This window comes from Aulonocara sp. 'chitande type north' Nkhata Bay, linkage group LG13 (assembly GCF_057382095.1).
Source record: "Aulonocara sp. 'chitande type north' Nkhata Bay isolate Kocher_YH1m ecotype deep benthic linkage group LG13, A_spYH_male_GT1.1, whole genome shotgun sequence".
Classification (NCBI taxonomy): Eukaryota; Metazoa; Chordata; class Actinopteri; order Cichliformes; family Cichlidae; genus Aulonocara; species Aulonocara sp. 'chitande type north' Nkhata Bay.
This window is the reverse complement of record NC_141356.1, coordinates 4,666,470-4,687,597: the sequence shown is the minus strand read 5'-3', so window position 1 is coordinate 4,687,597 and position 21,128 is coordinate 4,666,470. Positions and strand designations below refer to the sequence as shown.

General features: G+C 40.4%; 1 protein-coding gene across 1 annotated transcript; it reads left to right on the top strand.

Moving 5' to 3' along the window:
- Positions 1-1,697: 1,697 nt before the first annotated feature.
- papolg (poly(A) polymerase gamma) lies at positions 1,698-19,854 on the top strand. The gene is made up of 24 exons (XM_086258346.1): positions 1,698-2,069; positions 2,770-2,928; positions 3,230-3,296; positions 4,559-4,640; positions 6,287-6,396; positions 6,497-6,550; positions 6,769-6,880; positions 6,995-7,084; positions 9,071-9,209; positions 9,303-9,375; positions 11,230-11,350; positions 11,468-11,552; positions 12,212-12,265; positions 13,206-13,325; positions 13,414-13,523; positions 14,564-14,685; positions 14,760-14,917; positions 15,043-15,203; positions 15,394-15,584; positions 15,662-15,745; positions 15,850-15,909; positions 15,995-16,098; positions 16,234-16,334; positions 17,578-19,854. The coding sequence occupies exons 1-24, from the start codon at positions 2,053-2,055 to the stop codon at positions 17,751-17,753; spliced, it is 2,550 nt and encodes an 849-aa protein (XP_086114472.1). The 5' UTR covers positions 1,698-2,052; the 3' UTR covers positions 17,754-19,854.
- The last annotated feature ends 1,274 nt before the right edge of the window (positions 19,855-21,128 follow it).

Sequence of the window (21,128 nt, the reverse complement as noted above, 5' to 3'; positions counted from 1 at the left end):
GGGGAGAAAAACCAGGCTGCTTTGTGCTGGTAGAAAGGAAACAGTAACTGAATAATCATTACAACCAAGGCATGCGGAAGAGCTCTGAACCTGACCCCAACAGGTCGCAGCAGATGACATTCTAAAGGGTTTACTAACTTTTGAGAATCAACGATGAATGAAGATGAAAGTCTGTGTGAGATATTTGGTCATGGGCAAACAATACACTGACCAATAAAAAGAGTCAGGTTTAGTCAGCCAAGTTTACATAAAGCCACAAAAACATCCACCACAAAGAAAACTGAAGTGAAAATGGTAATTTAATCTGTTCAGTATCATATCTGCTGTACAAAGTGTGCTTAGAGTTAAGACATTTAATCAACTGGTAATCACTTAACCTTCAGTATGAAAACAAAACAATTAACTATACTATTGACAATGTTTTTGATGCAAGCTCTGTCGTGTTTTCAGTGTTTTCTTGCCAAGATATGTTGAGCAAGATTCATCACAAGAGCAGTTGCTTCTTCCTTATCGTATTATATTGTGTGACTAATATATTCTTTGCTGAAGAATTATGTGACCAGTGAGCAGCAAGTACATCAGAAATTTGAAGTTCAGTGGAATATGAACAAAGAAGTCCTTCAAGTGCTGTTCAGAGATATTTAGTAAGTAAAAACCTGCCTCCTAGTGGGCCCACTTGAAATGACAGTTTTACAAGTAGCTCACATTTTTTAAACATATGCAGCAAAAAAGTATATGCTGTAAGTTATCGAGAGCATAAACAGATTTTGCTGTTTAAACGAAATTTTAGGTAACTTATCAAACTGTACATAAATGAAGACGTGTAAGTGCACACAGCCATGTGGAATGTTTTAGACAGTTAAAGTGTATTTTGTCCCAAAAAAGAGCTTGGGAACATGGTTATACTACTTCTGTTAACCCCATTCAATAAAAAGCTGCGTCTACACTTAAGGCACATTTTTTTTATCCTTTCAAATCCATCGTGCTGGTGTGCAGAGGTGTACAAAGTTAAACTACCACTGTCCAAAAACATATTAAACTCGCTGTAGATGCTTTTAAAGGAATTTCCGCCAGTTTATTCAAAGAGTGAAAGTCTGAGTTAACTCTATGCCATAAACAAAATAAGAAAAAAGAAAGAAAATACTTTTATCTATCTAGTTATTGTAACTAAAGCTATATTTTGTTGCATCTGTTATTTATTGTTTTTTTCTGTGAGACGGTCCCCCCCTCGTGGTCACAAAGGTAATAAAATATCATCCCAATACAACAGTTACGAAGTATTTATTTTGTAGACAGACTGTACATAAAGTCAGAACGCGTCTATCAATTACAATTCAATTAATATTTTTAATGTACTTTTAATTTTATGAAAACTGTTTAAGCGGGGTCATTCAATGAAGGGATAAAGACTTAATTGGTTCTCTTCCTGTGTGTTCCTTTTAACCCATCACAACCAACATTAGCTTGTGTACACTCAAATTAGTAACGTGACCTCTAATCAACGTATTATATATTTTTATACTTAGTCGTTTTGAAGCTTATTATTTATTTAAGTATTGATTATAGTTTATATGTTATTCCTGATACACTTTTTTAAAGAGAAAATTGGATGTTAGCGCTACCTGCATCCGCTCGTGTTTTGTTGGGCTCATCAGGTTCAAGCTAGGCCTCGGTGGTCACGTGATTTGTGGCCTCACTGAGGCGGTGCCTTCTGCTCAGCGTGCTGCACGCAGTTGTCTCAGTAAAACCGTCACATTTGTAATTTGGGGTTCAAAAAATTCCATATAACATTTGGACGTGTGTTTAGCTGATAGAAACCGAAACGTCCTTGCTTTTTGCGGATTAATTAGATATAAATATTCTTTCAGAGACACGAACCGATATGTTCACACATAAGAACTAATTCCGGTTCACTGGGAAGCTTTGAACTGCTTTCTGGAAAGTGACCATTGTTGTAATCAGGTCGAGGCTGTTATCATTTCCACTTGCTGACTTTCTTTGTGTTTTTTACGGATTTGCAGCAGAAAAACAGCGCAAGCTTTTTAGAGTGTCATGAAAGAAATGTCAAGGTAAGTTATGCATGTGACACATTTTTTCCTCATGAATGATTTTGCCCGCGTTTAAGACTATTCTGAAGAATAGGCTAAAGGCTAACGTTAGCAAACTGTCACAACAAGGCCTGCAGCCTTCGGTTGCTGGCTGTCCCGCTTTGTCGCTGGTGGGAAACTGCAGAGTAAATGTGTCAAAATACCCGCATAGTTTCCACTTGTTGGTTTTATTTGGGAAAATGACAACTTTTAAAATGTCTTTCTGTCGAGTCGTTACTTAAACCAATTCTTCCGTAGCATCCGGCTAACGTTTTGCCAACTTGCTAAATTAGCCAAATTGTTAGCTTCCCGTCGTGTTTGTAGCATCTCTGCTAACGCTCGCACGCTGTAAGGAGAGGTTGAATAGTGGCACTTTTTAAATTTGCTGTCTTGGTCAACTCGCTTTCCAAGTTCGACATTGCACACAACTATGGATTTAAAGCTTGCTGTGTGTGGGAGATGTGATTTAATCAGGTTGCTGTCTGTGGAGTGTTTACACAGTATAGTGTTCGCGGCAACAGAACAAGCTAACTGCAAAACCCGACTGGTGTTTATTAAAGTCTTGTTAACGCGTTGGGGAATGGTTCATGTCTTGTTCTTACTGAGCTTGAAACTTAAAAAAAGTGTGCTAAGTGGTGGTGTAGTATCTGCTTTTTGATCTGTTGTACCACGTTTATCGCAGCACCATGCCTAGTGGGCAGCAGCCTCAGAAACACTATGGCATCACCTCTGCGATTAGCCTCGCGCCCCCACGAGAAATAGACCACCACTACACCAAGAAGCTCTGCGATGCAATGAAACCTTTTGGAGTGTTTGAAGATGAAGAAGAACTCAACCATAGGTGAGGAATGCATGTTCTCTCTCCCTCTTTCTTTGTTAATAATATACCAATCACCACAATACAGTTTTTGAATATGTTGATTACAAACCTATGATTTGAAGAGCTATAAGCATTTAAACTAAGCCTCTCTGATATCTATTGTCTGCATTTTATTTGATGTGCACATTAACTAAGTGAATGTACATGGGCATGTAAACTCTTAGGACAGGTGACCTTGTGAAAATCATTTTCACTCTCTCAATGAATTTGTGGAAATGAAGGATTGTGAAAGAAGTGTCAGCTAAAAAGTCTTTCTTTTCAGACTTGCAGTTCTTGGGAAGCTGAATAACTTTGTTAAAGAATGGATTGCAGAGATCAGTGAGTTAAAGGTAGGTTCTGCTTGGGAAGCTGAATGATTTCTAACCCTATTACCAGTTTCCACCCCCAGAGTTCATTTTATGGTCATGCTGAACTGAGATTTACGGTCCCAAAAATTTGTCTGCCTGTTTGCGCATCTCTGTTTGGGGGTTGTTCACCCACCCCAAACCTACTGTCCTAAATCATATTTGCTTCCACACACTCCTCCAAAGTCCTGATTGCCTGTCGCTGGAAGTGGGTGATGTGTCATCCTACTCTTGATTAGTTGACAAGTGGGCCAGAATAGAGAAGGGAGCAACAGTGGAGTTCGCTGGGAACGGGTGAACTGTGGAAAAAGAATTCGAAGATAAAAAGAAAAAAAATACAGCATGAAATACACAGACCCTAGCTACTGTAGGCACTACTTTTTTTCTTTTCTTTTTTTTTAACATTTGGTTTCACTTCAGCTCTTTGTGCATCAGAAGTTTGATCTTCTCTGTTTCTGGAGGAACAACAATCTTACAAGCAAGAGTGGCCCACAGATCAATTCTACCACATACTCTGTACACTACCTCCACTACGCTGATGACAAACCTGTCTGCAGGCCTGGAGTGGACAGTGACCGCACCACCACCACTGGGCCATAAATCCCATTTAAGACTAGGGCTGTTCTACTGTCTAATGCTTGTTTTTGTTTTTTGTTTTTTTAACTGTTTATTGAGTTAGGCAAAATTTTTGCAGTTTTACAGAATTTCCCACTCTCTATAGTTGTGTGACATTAATTATTGGATTAACAGGGGAAAGCGCTCAATTGAAATGAGCTTTATCAACAATGCATGAGTATCACTGCAGATGTCCACGTGTTTAGCACTTTATTTGTGACCCCACAGAAACACTGTGCTACAGACACACCAACTACGCAAGCACCCTTTAAAGAATAAATAACAGGTGTCTATTGAACCAGCAGAGTATAATCTTTGCTTTAAAGTTTCCTCGTCCACGAATATGCAGAGCCATATGACGACATCCACATGCCTGCCAATTTTTGTGACTACTCAGCTGCACTACAAAATAATAAATACCTGTGCAGTAAAGCACAAATGGTCTTTGGTGTCTGCATCTCTCTACGTTTCCAACCAAGTGTATTCCCCGTCTTGTGTGAAGATGATGGGGCTTAGTGCTTTATGAAGTGTTTAATCTTAAACTGTCTAATCAGACACTAAAGTGACACTAACACTTTCTTCTGTTTTTTTAAAAGTCATACTGACTTCAGTTTCTTATCTCTGCTCTACAGAACCTTCCACCATCAGCTATTAGCTGTGTTGGGGGCAAGATATTTACATTTGGTTCATACCGACTTGGAGTGCACACAAAAGGTATGTGTATCTGTTACTCTAATAATTTAACATCTTGTCAACGTGAAACCTGTAGTGTATGATGATTGGCTGGTTCTTTTGGCACAAAAAGAGCGTGTTAGCTGAGCATTATTACCACCTATTGCAGAACCCTGTACAAGCAGGTGTGCAACATTGTTTTTGAAAAGCTCAGCTCTCCCTGACGGCACTGAAACACAAGGCTGTCGCTGTCATTGTCATGTTCCTGTGCTATTGAGTGGTTTTGAAAAGGCTAGTTTTGGGGTCAAAAAACTGGGTAAACAAACACTGGTGTGAATGTGGTTTGAGTCTGCCATTGTTTTAAACAGCTGGCCAGTGTGACAAAAGGGTAAAATCTTTATTTAAATACAAGAGTATAATAGTGATTTGCACTCTTCTCATTTTTTAAAGTTACCTGGTTAGCATGTAAACTTTGCAGTATTTTATATTTCAACCTTTTGCTTTCTCGGACAGAATATATTATATATTGATATATTATTGTAATTGTAAATATTTTTCTTAGTAATGAGCAATCAGATATTGCAAAACTGCAAATGAAGTTCTTTGTCTTTCATTTCAGTAATTTTAGTTGCTGCGGAATGAAAATGTAGTGCAAACATGCTGTCATTAAAAACCTGCGATGTCACGTATGACAGCCTGATCTGTATTACAGTTTAGTCCAACTTAATGCAATCACGTGTGAACTACTGTTATGCATTGGTGTTTTAATGTGAGACAGCAGTTACCAGTCCTGTGTGAGATAATGAGCTGTTATGGTCACAAACATTGCAGCATCGCGTACCCAAGTTCCACCATCCTGAGCAAATTTGGAGATAGTTCTGTTAAGCTAAGGGTGCACAGTGTGTTTGATTTTGTTTTGGTTTTGTTTGTTTTTCCATCTTGGGATCTTCGTAGAATTCTATTGTAGATTTCTTCTATTTTACTGCCATATGACACTTTCAAATCATGTGTCACATCAATCTCATGTCTCACTCTTATAAAAGTGTTACAAAAATGTTTTCCCAACTTCCTTCCACACACCTACAGTTGCCTCTGCTGACTTTACTAGAAAAAAAACCAATAGCACCATCAAGTAGACTGAGAAAGCAACGGATTTTATTATTGTAGTGCTAAAATTCAATTTATATTTGAAATTTGTGTAATAAACAGAGGAAGGGCATTGCTGTTCGACAAACTGATGCGACAGTTTCTGTTATGCTGGCCACAAATTGTCTCTTAAGTGATTCAAAAATTCCAACTGTTTATCAAAACATTTTCATCAACATGGTCAATATTTAAACTCCTTTGTTAAAAATCTGCTCAGGTTTGAATGTTCCCTGTGTGTTCTTCCTTTCTAGTCCCCTTGGCAGGTTTTTTTTCCCCTCATGTAAATGTTCAGTAATTTAGTCACCTTGAACATTGCTACTTCCTCTAAACCCATAACATTTTCTACACTAAACATGAGCAGTCATTAGGCCTGTTGTGCTCAATAGTTGCAGAACTTCTTTGGATGTTTACATACCTAGTTTAAACCATAACGTTTTATCATGTAATCTTGACTGAATCAACTTTACTATCATTTGATTCATCAACCCTTTATCCTGCTGATCAATCCAGATGACACTGATCAAAGTAACTCCTCCTTACAGGAGCTGATATTGATGCCTTATGTGTGGCTCCACGGCATGTAGAAAGAACAGACTTTTTCCAGTCTTTCTTTGAGAAATTGAAACAGCATGAAGAGATTAAAGATCTCAGGGTAAGTCTTGTTGACACAGCGGGGGGCAGACTGACCTACAGTGTCCTCAGATGTCCTTTGTTGTTGATGAGGCCTCTTGTTTGTTCTCTACTCCCTCAAGGCTGTTGAGGATGCTTTTGTACCAGTGATAAAATTCAAATTTGATGGAATTGAGGTGAGTTTCATTGTCACCCAAATGATAATCATGATTACATCAGTGCATGCATACTGATTAAAGTAAACTAATTACACTACTGTGTTGGTAACATGCTTGCTGCAGGGTACTTTGTGCCATGTTGCTTTGGTCATGTTTCCCATTTCAACAAGTATGAAGGGTTAATCCCATGACGCAAACATTTTTATCTCTAATGTTTTATGTCTCTGTGTGAGCAGATTGACCTGCTTTTTGCCAGATTGGCCTTACAATCCATTCCAGACAACCTGGACCTGAGGGGAGACTCCATCTTGAGAAACTTGGACATTCGATGTATCCGCAGCCTTAATGGTGCGCTCAGTGGTCACTGCTGATCTGAGGCTTTAAGTTAAAACTGACACATCTCCAAAGTTTTCCTAATGGTAATTTCCACAACTGTAACACTGCCTTTTTTTTTTCTTACAGGTTGTCGAGTAACTGATGAAATTTTGTACCTGGTGCCGAACAAAGAGAACTTCAGACTGACACTGAGAGCCATCAAACTCTGGGCAAAACGTATGTGTGCTTGCACTTTCTATGTGTTTGCCGTTGTTTGCGTTTATTGTATTTATTTGCACTTGGGTTGTGTATCCTGTATAGAGGTTTAGGACGTGGCGTCATGCACACATCGCTTGAGAGCTGCCATATTGGCCATAATAAGCGTTAGCAATCATGTCTAATTACTCAAGTAGTTTAAATAGAAATTGGATACAGGCATCAAATAAACAGTATAATGGCGTAACAAATATAAGTTACTTGAATTTTTAAAATCACCAGTGTTTGTTTGAAACAATATTTGACTATTTAAAATTTTTACATGTATTATCTCGTTTTGTTTTTTTTTTAATTTATTTTATTATTATTATCTTCATCTGCCTTCTTCACCACTACACTCAGCTTCTCACCCTCCTCATCTTAAGCTTCACTCCTGAGTTGAAGTTAAATGGTAAATGGCCTGTATTTATATAGCGCTTTACTTAGTCCCTAAGGAGCCCAGAGCGCTTTACACTACATTCAGTCATCCACCCATTCACACACTGGTGATGGCAGCTACATTGTAGCCACAGCCACCCTGGGGCGCACTGACAGAGGCGAGGCTGCCGGACACTGGCGCCACCGGGCCCTCTGACCACCACCAGTAGGCAACGGGTGAAGTGTCTTGCCCAAGGACACAACGACCGAGACTGTCAGAGCCGGGGCTCGAACTGGCAACCTTCCGATTACAAGACTAACTGCCAACGATCGCCCCAAGTTAGGGTTATAACATGAGTAATCCTATGTGAACAAACTTAGTTTAATCTCTATATTGTTGCAATTGGTTAACGGTACCAGATCAGACATGTGACCCTCCCGTTTCTGGACAGCTGACAAGAGATGGCTAAACAACAATATAACATCACAAGCTAACATCATGCCAGCTAACATTAGACTCTAGCGTCCAAAGACTTTTAACTGCTTTCCCTCTGATCAAAACTTTGATTACATTCTCAAATCACCAGAGTTTATGTTCTAAGTTCGAATCTGCCCACATAAGATCCAAAGTTTCAGGAACAACCATAAATGGCAGCAAACAGGAAATAACAGCAGCACTTACTGACGGAAAATTACAGATATCCTCAACAATTCATCTCAGTGTGACTGTCGTTAATCAGAAATGAGCTACGTTGACCCATTGATAATGTAAGGGATAATGCACAGAGAGGTGCCAATATCAATATCGTGGTCCACTTGATCCAGTGACTACAGTCCAGTAACTAGAGTTTGTTACCCATCTTGACACAAAATACTGATATACAAGTCGACAAAAGTTTGAATGTTTATCTCGTTCAATATAATGTTTGATATAAATCGTGTGGTGTGATGTTGGGGAGAACGCCAGGAGAGGGGAAGTTAACATCCATCTTCAGCTCTTCGCTGCCACGTTTCTCCACATAACGAGCAAGATGCTTGTCACAAAGTGTTTCACTTCCTCTGAGAGAGTATATACACTTGTTTGTTTATTCATAGCTGCTATAGTGTGTCTCATCTATATGTGGTGTAGGTTTTTCACTATGTTTCAGGCTTATTACATGTCCGAAATGGCCGATAAGTTAATGCCACGTGGTAAGCGGTCACATGTCTGCAAATCCTTTATGTAAACATTTGTGTTTACTATCACATAAGGCCAGAGGGGCCGATGGCGCGATATGGCAGCCTGGCTTCTGTCAGTCTGCCCAGGGCAGCTGTGGCTAGGGCTGAACGATATATCGCATTTGCGATAATATCGTTCAGCCCTAGCTGTGGCTACAACTGTAGCTGCCTCCACCAGTGTGTGAATGTGAGAGTGAATGAATAGTGGCATTGTAAAGCGCTTTGGGTGCCTTGAAAAGCGCTATATAGATCCAATTTTTTATTATTATTACTACAAAAGCGCTCCTCCTGTTTTTCTCACATGTCAGTGTATAACTCAGAGTGGTTAGTGATGCTCTTCTCAATAACCTGTAACATTTCCTGTGGCTGCAGGTCGAGGAATCTACTCCAACATGCTGGGCTTTCTGGGTGGAGTGTCATGGGCTATGTTGGTAGCCAGGACCTGCCAGCTCTACCCCAACGCTGTTGCTGCCACACTTGTCCATAAGTTCTTCTTGGTTTTCTCTAAATGGTGAGATTCTGCAACTTATCGTCTTCTGCTTTTTGGCAGCGTCTCACAGCCCAAATATATTTATTTACTGCATTCATTACCTTCCTTTTGTAGGGAGTGGCCGAATCCGGTGCTTTTGAAACAGCCTGAGGATAGTAATTTAAATTTGCCTGTGTGGGACCCGAGAGTGAGTATTACACCAGTGTTTTACCTTCTTATGGTATTGTTATGCCCTCTGTTTTGCACATGTATTGCTGTGTAGACACTGGTAAAGCTATCTGGATGGAGATGTGATAAGTTTGTTGGTGTGTTTTTTAAATTTGGCTCGACAGCTAGTGTGTAGGTACATTTCACATCTCTTATTTCATGTCTCCTCATCCCTATGTCCTCACGTGACCACGACATTGATTGGGTCCCACTCATGAGCTCCAGTGCTCTTAACTCTGCTCGGAGGAGGCCTCCCAGAGCAGAGCAGTTTGGAGGAAGGAAGACTTCCCACATGGACGTCTTGTCAGATAACACACCCCTACAATAGAAAGTGCATTAGATACAGAATAGAGCTGAAATCTTTTTTTATGGGAGTCTCATTTATTTTGGAGACTAAGCCCTTCGTACCTTCTAGCGCTAGTATACATATGGTAACCGTACCATAAGTGGTAGGGCTGAGTGGGGCAATGGTGTGTGTACAGAATATTTCAGGACATATTGAGACTTTTTTTTTTTGCAAATGTAACTCTGTTCTATCTTGTCAACCTCACAGAGCCATGGGAAATTACTTAAACTGAAGAAGACATTGAAGCTATTAATAAATGACTTGGATCTGTGTAAAAATAAAGAACATTTAATCAAACTTTCTCGGGATTTGAAAAAAATCTTTTCGTCTGAACATTTGTTGTTCCTGTGATAGTTTAGGTGGTTTTTAATGAACAGTATTTGGTGGTTTGGTGGCTTTTAAATGAACGTGGCCTCCTAATTTTGCGTTTTGATGTAAAAAAACAAATTGTTTTTGAATGTAAAATGACTGTAGGTGATCGCATCCTTACACCAGGGGGTGCTGCAGAGTTGATGAGAGGGGGTATTGAGCCTGTTCTCTTACAGTCAGAGCAGGAGCAGCTCGTCTCTTTCAGTCTTTTCCTTTTCCAGCTGTCATATGTTTGTTTTTATAACTTTGCTTATAAATCTCTTTTCAAACTAAATGCTTTTTGCCTTAATTGAAAACACTCAAGCCCTTTGTAACTACTGTGTCATGTTTATTGTGTGCCTTCAGCAATAAACACTTTTTAATTGCATATTGGTGTCCTTTCCGTTCAGTCACTTGGCGACTGCTGAGCTGTAGGCTGAAAATACCATTTAGATTTTATTCATGCCACATGTTTGTTTTACGCTGAGACATTCATCACAGTGTGGACTGTTAAAAGCACAAACTGTTTATTTCCTGGTGGTAAGTTGGCATTTGGCCGTAGGCCCTCCCCTCTCTCTTAAATACAGAAAAGCAAGTATCCAGTGTAAAACCAATCATATGCAGGATACTTAAGAATGTGTCCCACTTTTGTGACAGGCTAAATCCAGATTTGGTGATGCTTATCATGCAGCTGGTGTTAAGGCTCATTGTGCACATAAAATTTCAAGTGTTTTGTAATGCTGGCAAACATGAATAGCTCTCATTTGATGTTAAAGATTAGTTATGGCTCATAGCCTTTTTTTTTTTTTTTCCATTTTATTTTATTTATTTTTTGTTTTTTTAGAAATAGTTTCTTTAATTCCGCCATCCTCACATTGCCTGAGGGGAAAAAATGCAAATGAGGGAAATTTAAGGCAAGCAGAGTGAATTGGGATGTACTGTGTGGGTGGGTGGGATGTGTGTACCTTTAGCTTTATGTTGCTTTTGTGCGTGTGGGTGTGGGTTGTGGTGAAATTGATCTTCTCATTCAGCTCGGTGGGTGGAGTGCACTGACGCAACAGCTCCCTGATCTGCAGAGAACCCAACAAGAGTCCCCTGTGCTGCGTCTTTCCTTAATTAATCGACCTTTTTAAATTCTAGGTGAACCCAGCTGACAGATATCACCTGATGCCCATCATCACACCTGCCTATCCCCAGCAGAACTCCACATACAACGTCTCCACGTCTACACGTACCATCATGAGCGAGGAGTTCAAATACGGTAAAGAGTGAATCAGCAACGTAGCACTGCGAAGTCACTTCATCAGTGTTTTCCAATTTACACTGGGTGTACACGAGGGCTGAGTCATCAAATCCATCTTCGTTCTATCATGAACAGGTCTCAGCGTCACAGATGAGATTCTTCAGGGCAAAGCAGAGTGGTCCAAACTGTTTGAGCCGCCCAACTTTTTCCAAAAATACAAGTGAGTGCTCTGTCTGTGCTTTTGAAACCGCCTGAGGATAGCAATGTAAGTGTACCTGTGTGGGACACCCCTCCCCTTTGCTTTTTGCTTGTTCTACATTTTGAATTTGCCAGGTGCATATTTAAAAAAACACAAATGCTTTATGCAGCTGAAACAAACTAGTGCAACTTGCCCTACCCCCCCCCCCCCCCCCCCAAGCAAGTTATTGTTTCTGTGGTGTGGGCAAATTTGAGTCATTCTGTGGTCACTTAGGGTGACTCACTTTGTTTATGAATGTTCCTCCCACACGCAGTTTCTGCTGGCTTTCTGTTGGTGCTGCTCTGTTACTGGAGCTACAATGGTCACCTGAGCAGTGGTGGGACTGTCGATGCCCAAAAACTGTGGATTTTGCTCCTCGGTGTGGTATTGAGGATTGGTACAAGATCATTAAGACTGCACAGTAGTGCATCAGCAGACCAACACCAGTCTCTGTGAAAGCCTGAGGTCTTTCGGGACCTCTGGATTTATTATTTGCATAACTTCCATCCATTCTCTTCCGCTTATCCTTTTTAGGGTCGAGGGGGGGTGGAGTCTATCCCAGCTGTCTCAGGGCGAGAAGCAGGGTAAACTCTGACCATAACTTGTCTAACTTTATTTATTTTCTTCTTTTTTTGTGGCAGACATTACATTGTTCTCACTGCCAGTGCATCGACAGAAGAAAACCACTTGGAATGGTGAGTGTCAAAGATCAAGATTTCTAGTAGCTCAGGAGCTCTAAATCTGTAAATCACCATCAGCCATCATTGTCTTTGATATTAATTGATACATTTGAGCCTGCCAGTTTGCATGCCAGCTTAGTTTCATCTGTATTTACAGTCATGGTACAGGATCATCTATGTAAAGTGTGTATGAAAAAGGTGAATGTAGCTTCGGTGTGTGACTTTTGTTCTTTTTAAAACAAAAGTGAAATTGTTTAGATGTATAGGTCTTCATCTAGAACCTCAGTAAACTCTTTCCTGATGAGTTTAGTCTCAGCAACTAGTGTCAGGTCTTATCGAAGACAGTATAATGATCATTTTTGTCCGATTAAGTCCAAAACAAGGATTTAGCAGGCCTAACTTGTGATTGTGAGCCCCATCCGGTTTCCTTAGGTTTCTCTGAGATTTGCGGCAAGAGCCAAAACACTCAGCTTGAAGCTTCAAAAACAGGCCTTCACTTAATGGGTGATGTTACAGTGACTATATCCAGCCATCGTATACAGTTTGTCCTGCACATCAGTTGGAAAACTGTACCAAGTGCACTGTAACTGGGCGATTTGCTTCATAGTGTAGTCGTCCTATTTCCCCCTGTTGCATTGCCACTGGGTGCCTGAGAAGTCTACCATTATGATTATGCTGCCGTTCACCATTCATAACGTACAATACGTCTCATACATGCACACAAAGGGGAAAAAAGCGTAGCAGCTGCAGCAAGAGTCACATTTATAACACACAGAAAAGTTTGTATGTTGACATGCAAACTTGTCATTAGTAGTATAACACTACTACTATAACACCTTTAACTGTGACCATCATCGATCGATGACATCATTGCCTGTCAGCACAGCCTTGTGGTGTACCCTCCCTGACCACGTCTTAATGTTGTTGTTTTTTTTTGTTTGTTTTTTTTCCCCAGGATCGGCCTGGTGGAGTCAAAGATCCGTGTTCTGGTGGGAAACCTGGAGAGGAACGAGTACATTACCCTGGCTCATGTAAACCCCCAGTCATTCCCGGGATCTAAAGAGAACCGGAACGAGTGAGTCCAGCTTCATCCACAGACGCTCAACCAGAACATCGAGACATATTCTAAGGGAGCGTGCTCTTTTTGTGTTTTTCTCCAACAGGAACGATTTTGTGTCGATGTGGTTTATTGGGATCATCTTTAAGAAGGTGGAGAATGCAGAGAGTGTGAACATAGACTTGACATATGACATCCAGTCTTTCACAGACACTGGTAGGTCTAACCTCACTCTGCGTTTTAAATGAGCTGAAGGAAAAATTGCTGCTAAATCTTTTCGAACATTCTAGGAAAAAGGACAATGGCTTGTTTTGTTTTTTTCAGCATTAACATGTGCTCTACTTTAGTGTATATATCAGGGAAAACAGGTGAGTTTATAAATGAACTGAATGGAACTGCTGCAGAAAATACCTTTCCAAACATTTTAGCTCCTTTTTCCAAAGGTTTAGTTCAGATGTTTGTTGTTGAGGGTTTTTTTTAAAGGGATCCTATGAGATGTCCGTGTTGTGCTTAGTCTTTATAGTCTTTTCTATGTCCGCAGTTTGCAAAAGCTGAAGAGAGTAATGGTACCGAAGCGAAGGCAAAAAATGTTTTTACTGCTGCACCATATCTTACGGCAGTCCTTCCCAACAGAGCATACACACACTCTCTCCATCCTATCCACACAGAAACAGTCGTTTTATTTCCAGAATACACAAGTAGATTGTTTTTTGTTTGTTTTTTTTAGCTAGGCTTTTGAGTCCTACTACTCAGATTCACACAGTGTGATGAATCATTCGTGCGGCTGTGTAACATACAGCTCTGAAACGTAAAGTTTCTGTATGAGTCAAACAAATCTGGTGGCTTTCAAAAGCGCAGGTGATGAGTTCAGTTCTCCACTGAAAATGGGCTGACGGCAAAGTAAAGTGGGGGGAGATGTTTTTGGGTTTGTTTGGTTTTTTATGGTTATTAAAAATTTTTTAAAAAACACTAGTTTTTGCAACTTTAACAATCAATCATTTACTGTGGTTTATAGTGGTGTGTAGGTTGTGTGCTTCTGCTGCTGTAGTTATGTTGTTATGTTTAGTGTAAATGGAGTTTTAACATTAAAAAAAGGACACAAACATACCACAGATACATCTCGGGTGTTTCACTGAGTCAATTGGCAGAAATGACCGGAGCTTATTTGTATGATTTTTATATGTTTAACAAACATTTATATACACCTGTAGAGGTTGTCTGTCCTGTCAATGTTAACGTGACATTGTGCACATCAGTGTACAGACAAGCCAACAACATCAACATGCTGAAGGATGGGATGAAGATTGAAGCAACACATGTGAAGAAGAAGCAGCTCCATCAGTACCTGCCTCCTGAAGTGGTGCAGAAGAAAAAGAGAGTAAGATGTTGCTCTGCGATGCTTGTCTTGTTTTTAGGTTTGTTCTCCTCCTTAACAAATCTGTCCTCCCGCAGAGCATAGCAGAGTTGAACCGTAGTTCTAATGGTGGCAGCTCTAAGCGGCTCTCCCTCGACAGCAGTCACCTGGACAGCTCCAGAGACACAGACTCAGGGACTCCCTTTAACTCCCCGCCCAGCAAACCCTCCAAGCCTACATCTGACACAGACGACAGGTATGATGCACTACTTGTGTGTAATTTTTACTGTTAGTGTTGTCCTTTTTTTCCTAATCCCCTTTTACCTCATGAATACAGTTGTCTTCAAATTGTTGTCATGTTTTCTGCTCTTCATTTTGCAGCGTCAGTCCTCCTAAGCAGCTTTTTGTGGAGGGTTCTCCAGCACCTGTTGCAGCTGCTCCTCCTGCTGCTGCTCCTCCTGCTGCTGTTGCTGCTCCTCTTCCTGCTCCTGTTGCTGCTGCAGCTAAAGACCAGGGCATGTCCATCCCTGTTATTGGTACAAGTGAGTTAAAATAAAATCACACAGGGACTGTGTATAATGCATGTTTTACTTTGCTTCCTAACAGAAATGTCGATTTAAACTGCAATACTTTAATTAAGGAAATGCAGAAAGTGTTACTGTGCACTTGTTAAGTTGGTCTCTAACATGTCCTCTTTTGATTTCCCAACTCCATCACCTCCTCATCCTGAAGAACCTCCTCTTAAAGCAAAGCCTCCTTCCCCACCAGCCAGCAGCTCCATCACCAGCAGCACAAAGCCTACCGCCACCAGCAGCCCCAAAGAGGAGCCCAACGGCCTGGAGGACTCAGTCAACGGAGCTCCTTCCAAGAGACCGCACTCGCCCACACAAGAGGACCCGGCCAAGAGGCCAAAAAACACAGACGTAAGCATTTGGACAACTTATTGACATATTTAAAAGAATGGACCAGATGCTGACACTGTTGTGTTTTGCTGCTGCAGGTGGTGTCAAATGATGACGCTGCCTTCAAAGAACCATATCCACCCTCGTCTGACCCCCAAACACACGGAGAAGCATCCAGCATTGTAGGTGTTACTGCTGCTGTGTCTGCCTCTGTTAACTGTTAATAATAAAGGATTTTCTCAGTAATGTAAAGCAATAAAAACAAATTACATTTTCTCTTCGTTAGACTTCTCTTGCTGGATCAAAGGCAAAGCCCATTCCAACCATCGATACCTCAAGAACACAAGCAAGTTCTTTATCTTTACTTGTTAAATCACTTATTAAAAGACTTGAGGTGATTTCTAACACTGCTGTTGTTCTTCCTCCCTCAGAGACTTCCCAGCATGGAGCTGCCTGATGCCTCCTCGCCTCTCCCTGCCAGTAACAGCTGTCGTGTTGTGAAAAATTCCATTAAACTGGCCCTCAACCGCCACAAGTGAGTTTCATCAGTTATTTGTATGTATGGAGTTTTTCTCCCATCACATTTAGTAGTTGAAAGTGCTGCTTTCACTGATGCAATTCTGATGTGCTGTATGTGTTGTCCTGCTTGTTTTTCAACGTGTCTGTGCAGTATCACACCTCCCAAGCCGCCCGTGTTTGAGGACGCCCTCACCACAGACGCTCCTGCTGCCAGCGAGGAAAAGGGCATGTCCATTCCTGTGATTGGCTCAAGTGAGTATTTGTTTCAATAGCTTCTTTTCATAAAACTGCACATCATTAATTAGAAATCAAATAAATTACAAGCAACAAACAAACGGCAGCGATGTCCATAAGATTTTATTTTATTTTTTTTTAATAAACCTGAAGTAAAGTCACTGCTGCGTCCTGTCAGTTATCAGAGACTATATTTACCTTTCTTGTTTACTTTAAAAGGACAAGAGATTAATCACCCTGCGATCTGGTCATTTACAGGTCGGCAGAACAATCCGACACCTGTTTGAAAAACACTCATGGCATACTGCTGCCTGTGGAATATCAAAGAATTAATAGGGTCATATATCATCAATTGCATCAAATCATTTAATCAAGCTTCTGTAATCAAATTCTCCTGTGCTTTTATTTATTTATTTATTTATTTATTTATTTATTTATTTTAAAGAGCTAAATAACCCAGATGTGTGTTATCAGGGTTAGCAACCCTGGTTCTTGGATCAAAGACATGCCCTAAAGTAAAATGAACAACTCCTTTAAAAAGATCAACCTTTTTAATCAGATAAAAAAATGAGGTTAGGCAACTTCAACCAATTCTTTTATTTTTCAGCTCGCAGTAGCATTGGATTAAAGATTTTTCGACAAAATACTTATGAACCAGCATGTAATGGCTGGAGCAAACGCAGTAACAAACCCCAAAGCCGCACTACAGCACAGCATTTGTTTGAAATGGTAACCATCACCTCAGCCTACATTACCAGCAGCTGTCCTAGAATTAATTGTGACCTCCAGAACGGTGATCTTGCACTCATTTCTGAGTGATGCACACTACATTAGTTCAGATGTTTTTTCCATCGCGCCGCTCAGCTGTCGACTTTGGTGACGCGTCAGTGCTGCTAATCGCAAACCACACTCGTGCATCTGCAGTGCTGCTCACTACAGGTGTTCTTTAGCGACCTGCTGCGTTTCTGATTTGCCCCACTAAACACCACATTTTCCATATCATTTTAAAGTAAAAGCAGAGCTTTGTTTTGCTTTCCTTTACGATGTTGAGTTGGTCAAGTAAGATTTTACTCTTTGTGATCTATTAGATTGTATTGTGTGTATATAAGAAAGTGATTTTTTTTTTTATCTTATCCATTAATGAAGATCCAAATGTATTGCATAATTTCTCCATTAGTTTGTTAGCACATGCTAAGCTAAGATACAATACAAAGGCTAGTGGAAAAACTCACCATTTCTGTCCCAATCTTTCTCTCTGTAGAACATGTGACATCCAAACATGTGGTGCCTCCCATCGGCAGCTCCATCCCCACGCTAGTGAGTCGAGTAGTCGACCCTCTGAACGGAGCAGCCTCCAAGAGACCCCACTCCCCATCGTCGGAGGAACAGGCCAAAAGGCTGAAAGAAACAGAAAAGGCCAGAATCCATATAGCTTGAACTGCCAACAAAGACTGGATTCACACAGATAACCGAGGTGAGGGGCTTTAAGTCAAGTCAAACACCGAGGACGTGACTTCACACAGGGACAGGCGGCGGCGTTCAGGTCAGTCAGTCTGAAGCGTGAAGCAGCACAGACACCTCACCTCAGACTTGGAGATTACAGTCTTGCCAGTGGATAGGGGATTCGGCCATTGCTGTCACACACTCACAGCCAGAGGGGAGTTTAACCCCCCTCCCGCAGTCTCGGAGATATGACACGAGAACTAAAGCAGCAGGTTTTTGTTCTTTTCTTTTCTTCTTCTTAACTCTGTGTTTAGAAATCTACACATTACAAGAGGAAAACATGCTGTCCTTCTATTTCATCGTCTCCTTTTTTCCAGTTTAAAAAAAAAAAAAAAAAGAAAAAAAAAAAAGGCCCTGATCATTTATCAGCACTTGCTACACACATTTCTGGTGTATGCTGATTTTCTTTTACTCCTTCATTTTCTTTTGTCCTCAACAGAAACCTGTACAGTAAATGTTGATGTACATAACTTTTTTTTGTCTTAAAAAGGAGCAAAAGATCACCGTTAAAACTTTTGACCATTCTATTGTAGTTTTATCTAAAAATGGGGAAAAAAAGTATATTAAAAAAAATGTAATTTTTCTTTGTTTTCTCTACTGCTTGTCCAAAAACAAACTGTCCAGTGCCCTGGATATCTTCAGTAGATACTGCATAGGTTGCAGGGAGGGTTTAATGAGGGTGTGCTTGGATGTGACTGGATACTAAAACCACAGCTCATTGGACCAGCATGGACTCCAGGTGTAGGCGCGCAAATGATCTTGGGCAACACAAGAGCTTCTCAGGGGCTGGTAAGGGCAAGAAAATGTTGTCATGACAACAGGAACGGTCACCAGAACCATATCAAAGTGCCACAGACGCTTATAGTTCTATTTGTCTGAGCTTCAGTGTCACACCCGTCCGTCTCTGATTGGACAAGAAGGCTGACTTTTTCTGCTCACGTTCGTTCAATCCCTAGATGTCAGAAAAGTGTCCCGACACAAAAAAGTGAGCGTTGAACGGTTTAGACACCGCCCCCCCCTCCCCCGAAGTGCTTTCTATGTCTGTGATTGGCTGATTGTCTGACACGTAGTAATTTCGCTCTAGTCCATCAGGAGGACTAAACAAAATGTTTGGAAATACTGCTTGACCCCCTCCCAAACACACACACACCCCTCCACCTGTTCACTGTGGTCTGGTTTTGCTTGTGAAGTGTGATCCTTATAAAAACCAGGTCCCGGTTGTGAGTGCATTTCATGTCCTTTTGGGAAGTTTGTGGTGCTTTGTGACAAGAAAAAAAAAACCCAACAAAACAAAAAAAGATGGTTCGAAGCTTTTTGAAGAGTTGTGAGTGTATGCATGCATATCTGGTTGACTGTGTGTGAGCGTGCATGCATAGATGGCTGTGTTTATGTGTTGGAGAGAGACAAAATTCCCTTCTATATGGGTGTTAACCCTCTGCGCCTCCTGTGGAGGTTCTTAAAAGGCATCTCCTGGGGCCACTAGTGGCAGTGGTGGTGGTGAGGAGAGGGGTCGGGAGATAACTACTTTCTTGCCTTGCCTTGCCCAACCCTCCATCTTGAAGCTGGGTGTCTTTGCATTTGATTTCAGTACAGAGGATATATAAATATAAACATAGTAAAGTGTAAAGCGATGCTAATGGGGCGCCCTCTTCATTGGAGCAGGTTGACAGTTGGGACATAGGCTTTCTAGCATCAGTTTCCCCAACTAAATGTACAGAGAACAGTTTTTTTTCCAAAAGGCATATTCTTCATTATTTGGGGGTTTTCTTATCACTTTATTTATATTTGCATATTTGTACCATGTGATTTTTTTTCTTTTTGATTTTTTTCTTATTTTTTAAATAGCATTCATAGCAGGTAGGTCTTTTGAATCTGCACCACTCTGTTTCAGACAACTCATGTTTTACTGTTCAGAAACATTTAACAAAACAGGTCGTTTAGATGTTTGTTTCTAAAAATGTATTGAAAGGGTATTTTTGTATGTGTTTATCACTTCCTTTAAACAACTGTACACCTATTAAACCCCTAAAAACAATGTGCTGTCTGTGGTTTGGTTTGTTTTTTCCTCAATTTTATAATTACACCTATGACAACGCCGTAATGGGAGCGATGGGATTGGATGATAACTGATGTGCCGTGTTTGATTTCCTGGAAATGTTTATCGTTGAAGTAAAAAATGTCTTCTAAGAATTAATAAATGAGAGCCAGTAACTATACAATCCAGTCTGTTTGTGTGCAATGGGGAAGAAAGCCAAAGCAGGTCAGGGAGCAGATGAGCTGAAGGGGCCAAGGTTACAGTAGTTAACTAAAAAAATCATTAGATTGGGGGGGGGAGACACAATTTCCTAAATCTTTCCTCTGGCAACTACCCCATACGATTGTTGTTATTATTATTATTTTTTACATCTAATATAACAACTGAACTGGATTGTCAAAAATGAAATCAAAACTAATTAGAAAATATGAAACTATAATAACAAAGCCTGGTATAAGATGCAAAACTGCTCTAGCGGAGTCCAAGAACTGAAATATAGATCTGGGAATGAACAAAGCAGATCCTGTCTTAGTGAGAAGCAGTGTAATGCTGACATTACTATATTAAAATGAGGTATAGCATCTTTACCCAAGTTAGCTGCTGACCTCATCCTTCACCTTGTGTTTCCCATTATCATTTTGATTCCTCAACATAATATATTTGTAATCTTTAAAAAACCTTGAATCTCACTAAGACTTTCTCACAAATGTACTGTTTTTCTAATCATCTAGAAGAAATATAAAATCAATTTGAATTTCATGCTTGCACAGAGCGTTCAGCTTGTCATAAAGGTTGCAAATGTGACTTAGTGCGGCAGCTTAACCTGAGAACTTGCATACTGGCAACTCTAAAGCTAAAAAAGTCATGAACAAATACCAGATGTTTTTCTGAGCTGCAGATTCAATAAAGAATAGCCAATTGCCTACACTATCAACTACAAAACAGCAGAGAAAACACTGGAGCTGGGCTGATTAAAGTATTAATACCAATGCTGGTAGTGGTATCGGATTGATACTGGTACTACAACAATAATAACTTTGCTTTGATCCTCTAAGTTCAGTATGTAACCCACTAAATTGTTTTATACGATTTTTTTTTTTTTTTCCTCCCCCAGAAATTAAGAAAATACACCTCAAACATATGGCATAGGGTCCAGAATCGGCTGGTAAAGAATTCAATCTGGCCTACTGGATGATTTTGGAAAATGTGAAGGAATAAAGAAATTTTTGACTTCTACCTGTATTTTCATAAGTTTTTTTTTCTGTGTTCCCATT

Excerpts from the sequence above, each read along its gene's own strand:
- papolg (XM_086258346.1), top strand. Across the intron at positions 2,929-3,229 it reads GAAGAAGAACTCAACCATAG|ACTTGCAGTTCTTGGGAAGC; the intron begins GTGAGGAATGCA and ends CTTTCTTTTCAG. Across the intron at positions 13,326-13,413 it reads TCTAAAGAGAACCGGAACGA|GAACGATTTTGTGTCGATGT; the intron begins GTGAGTCCAGCT and ends TTTCTCCAACAG.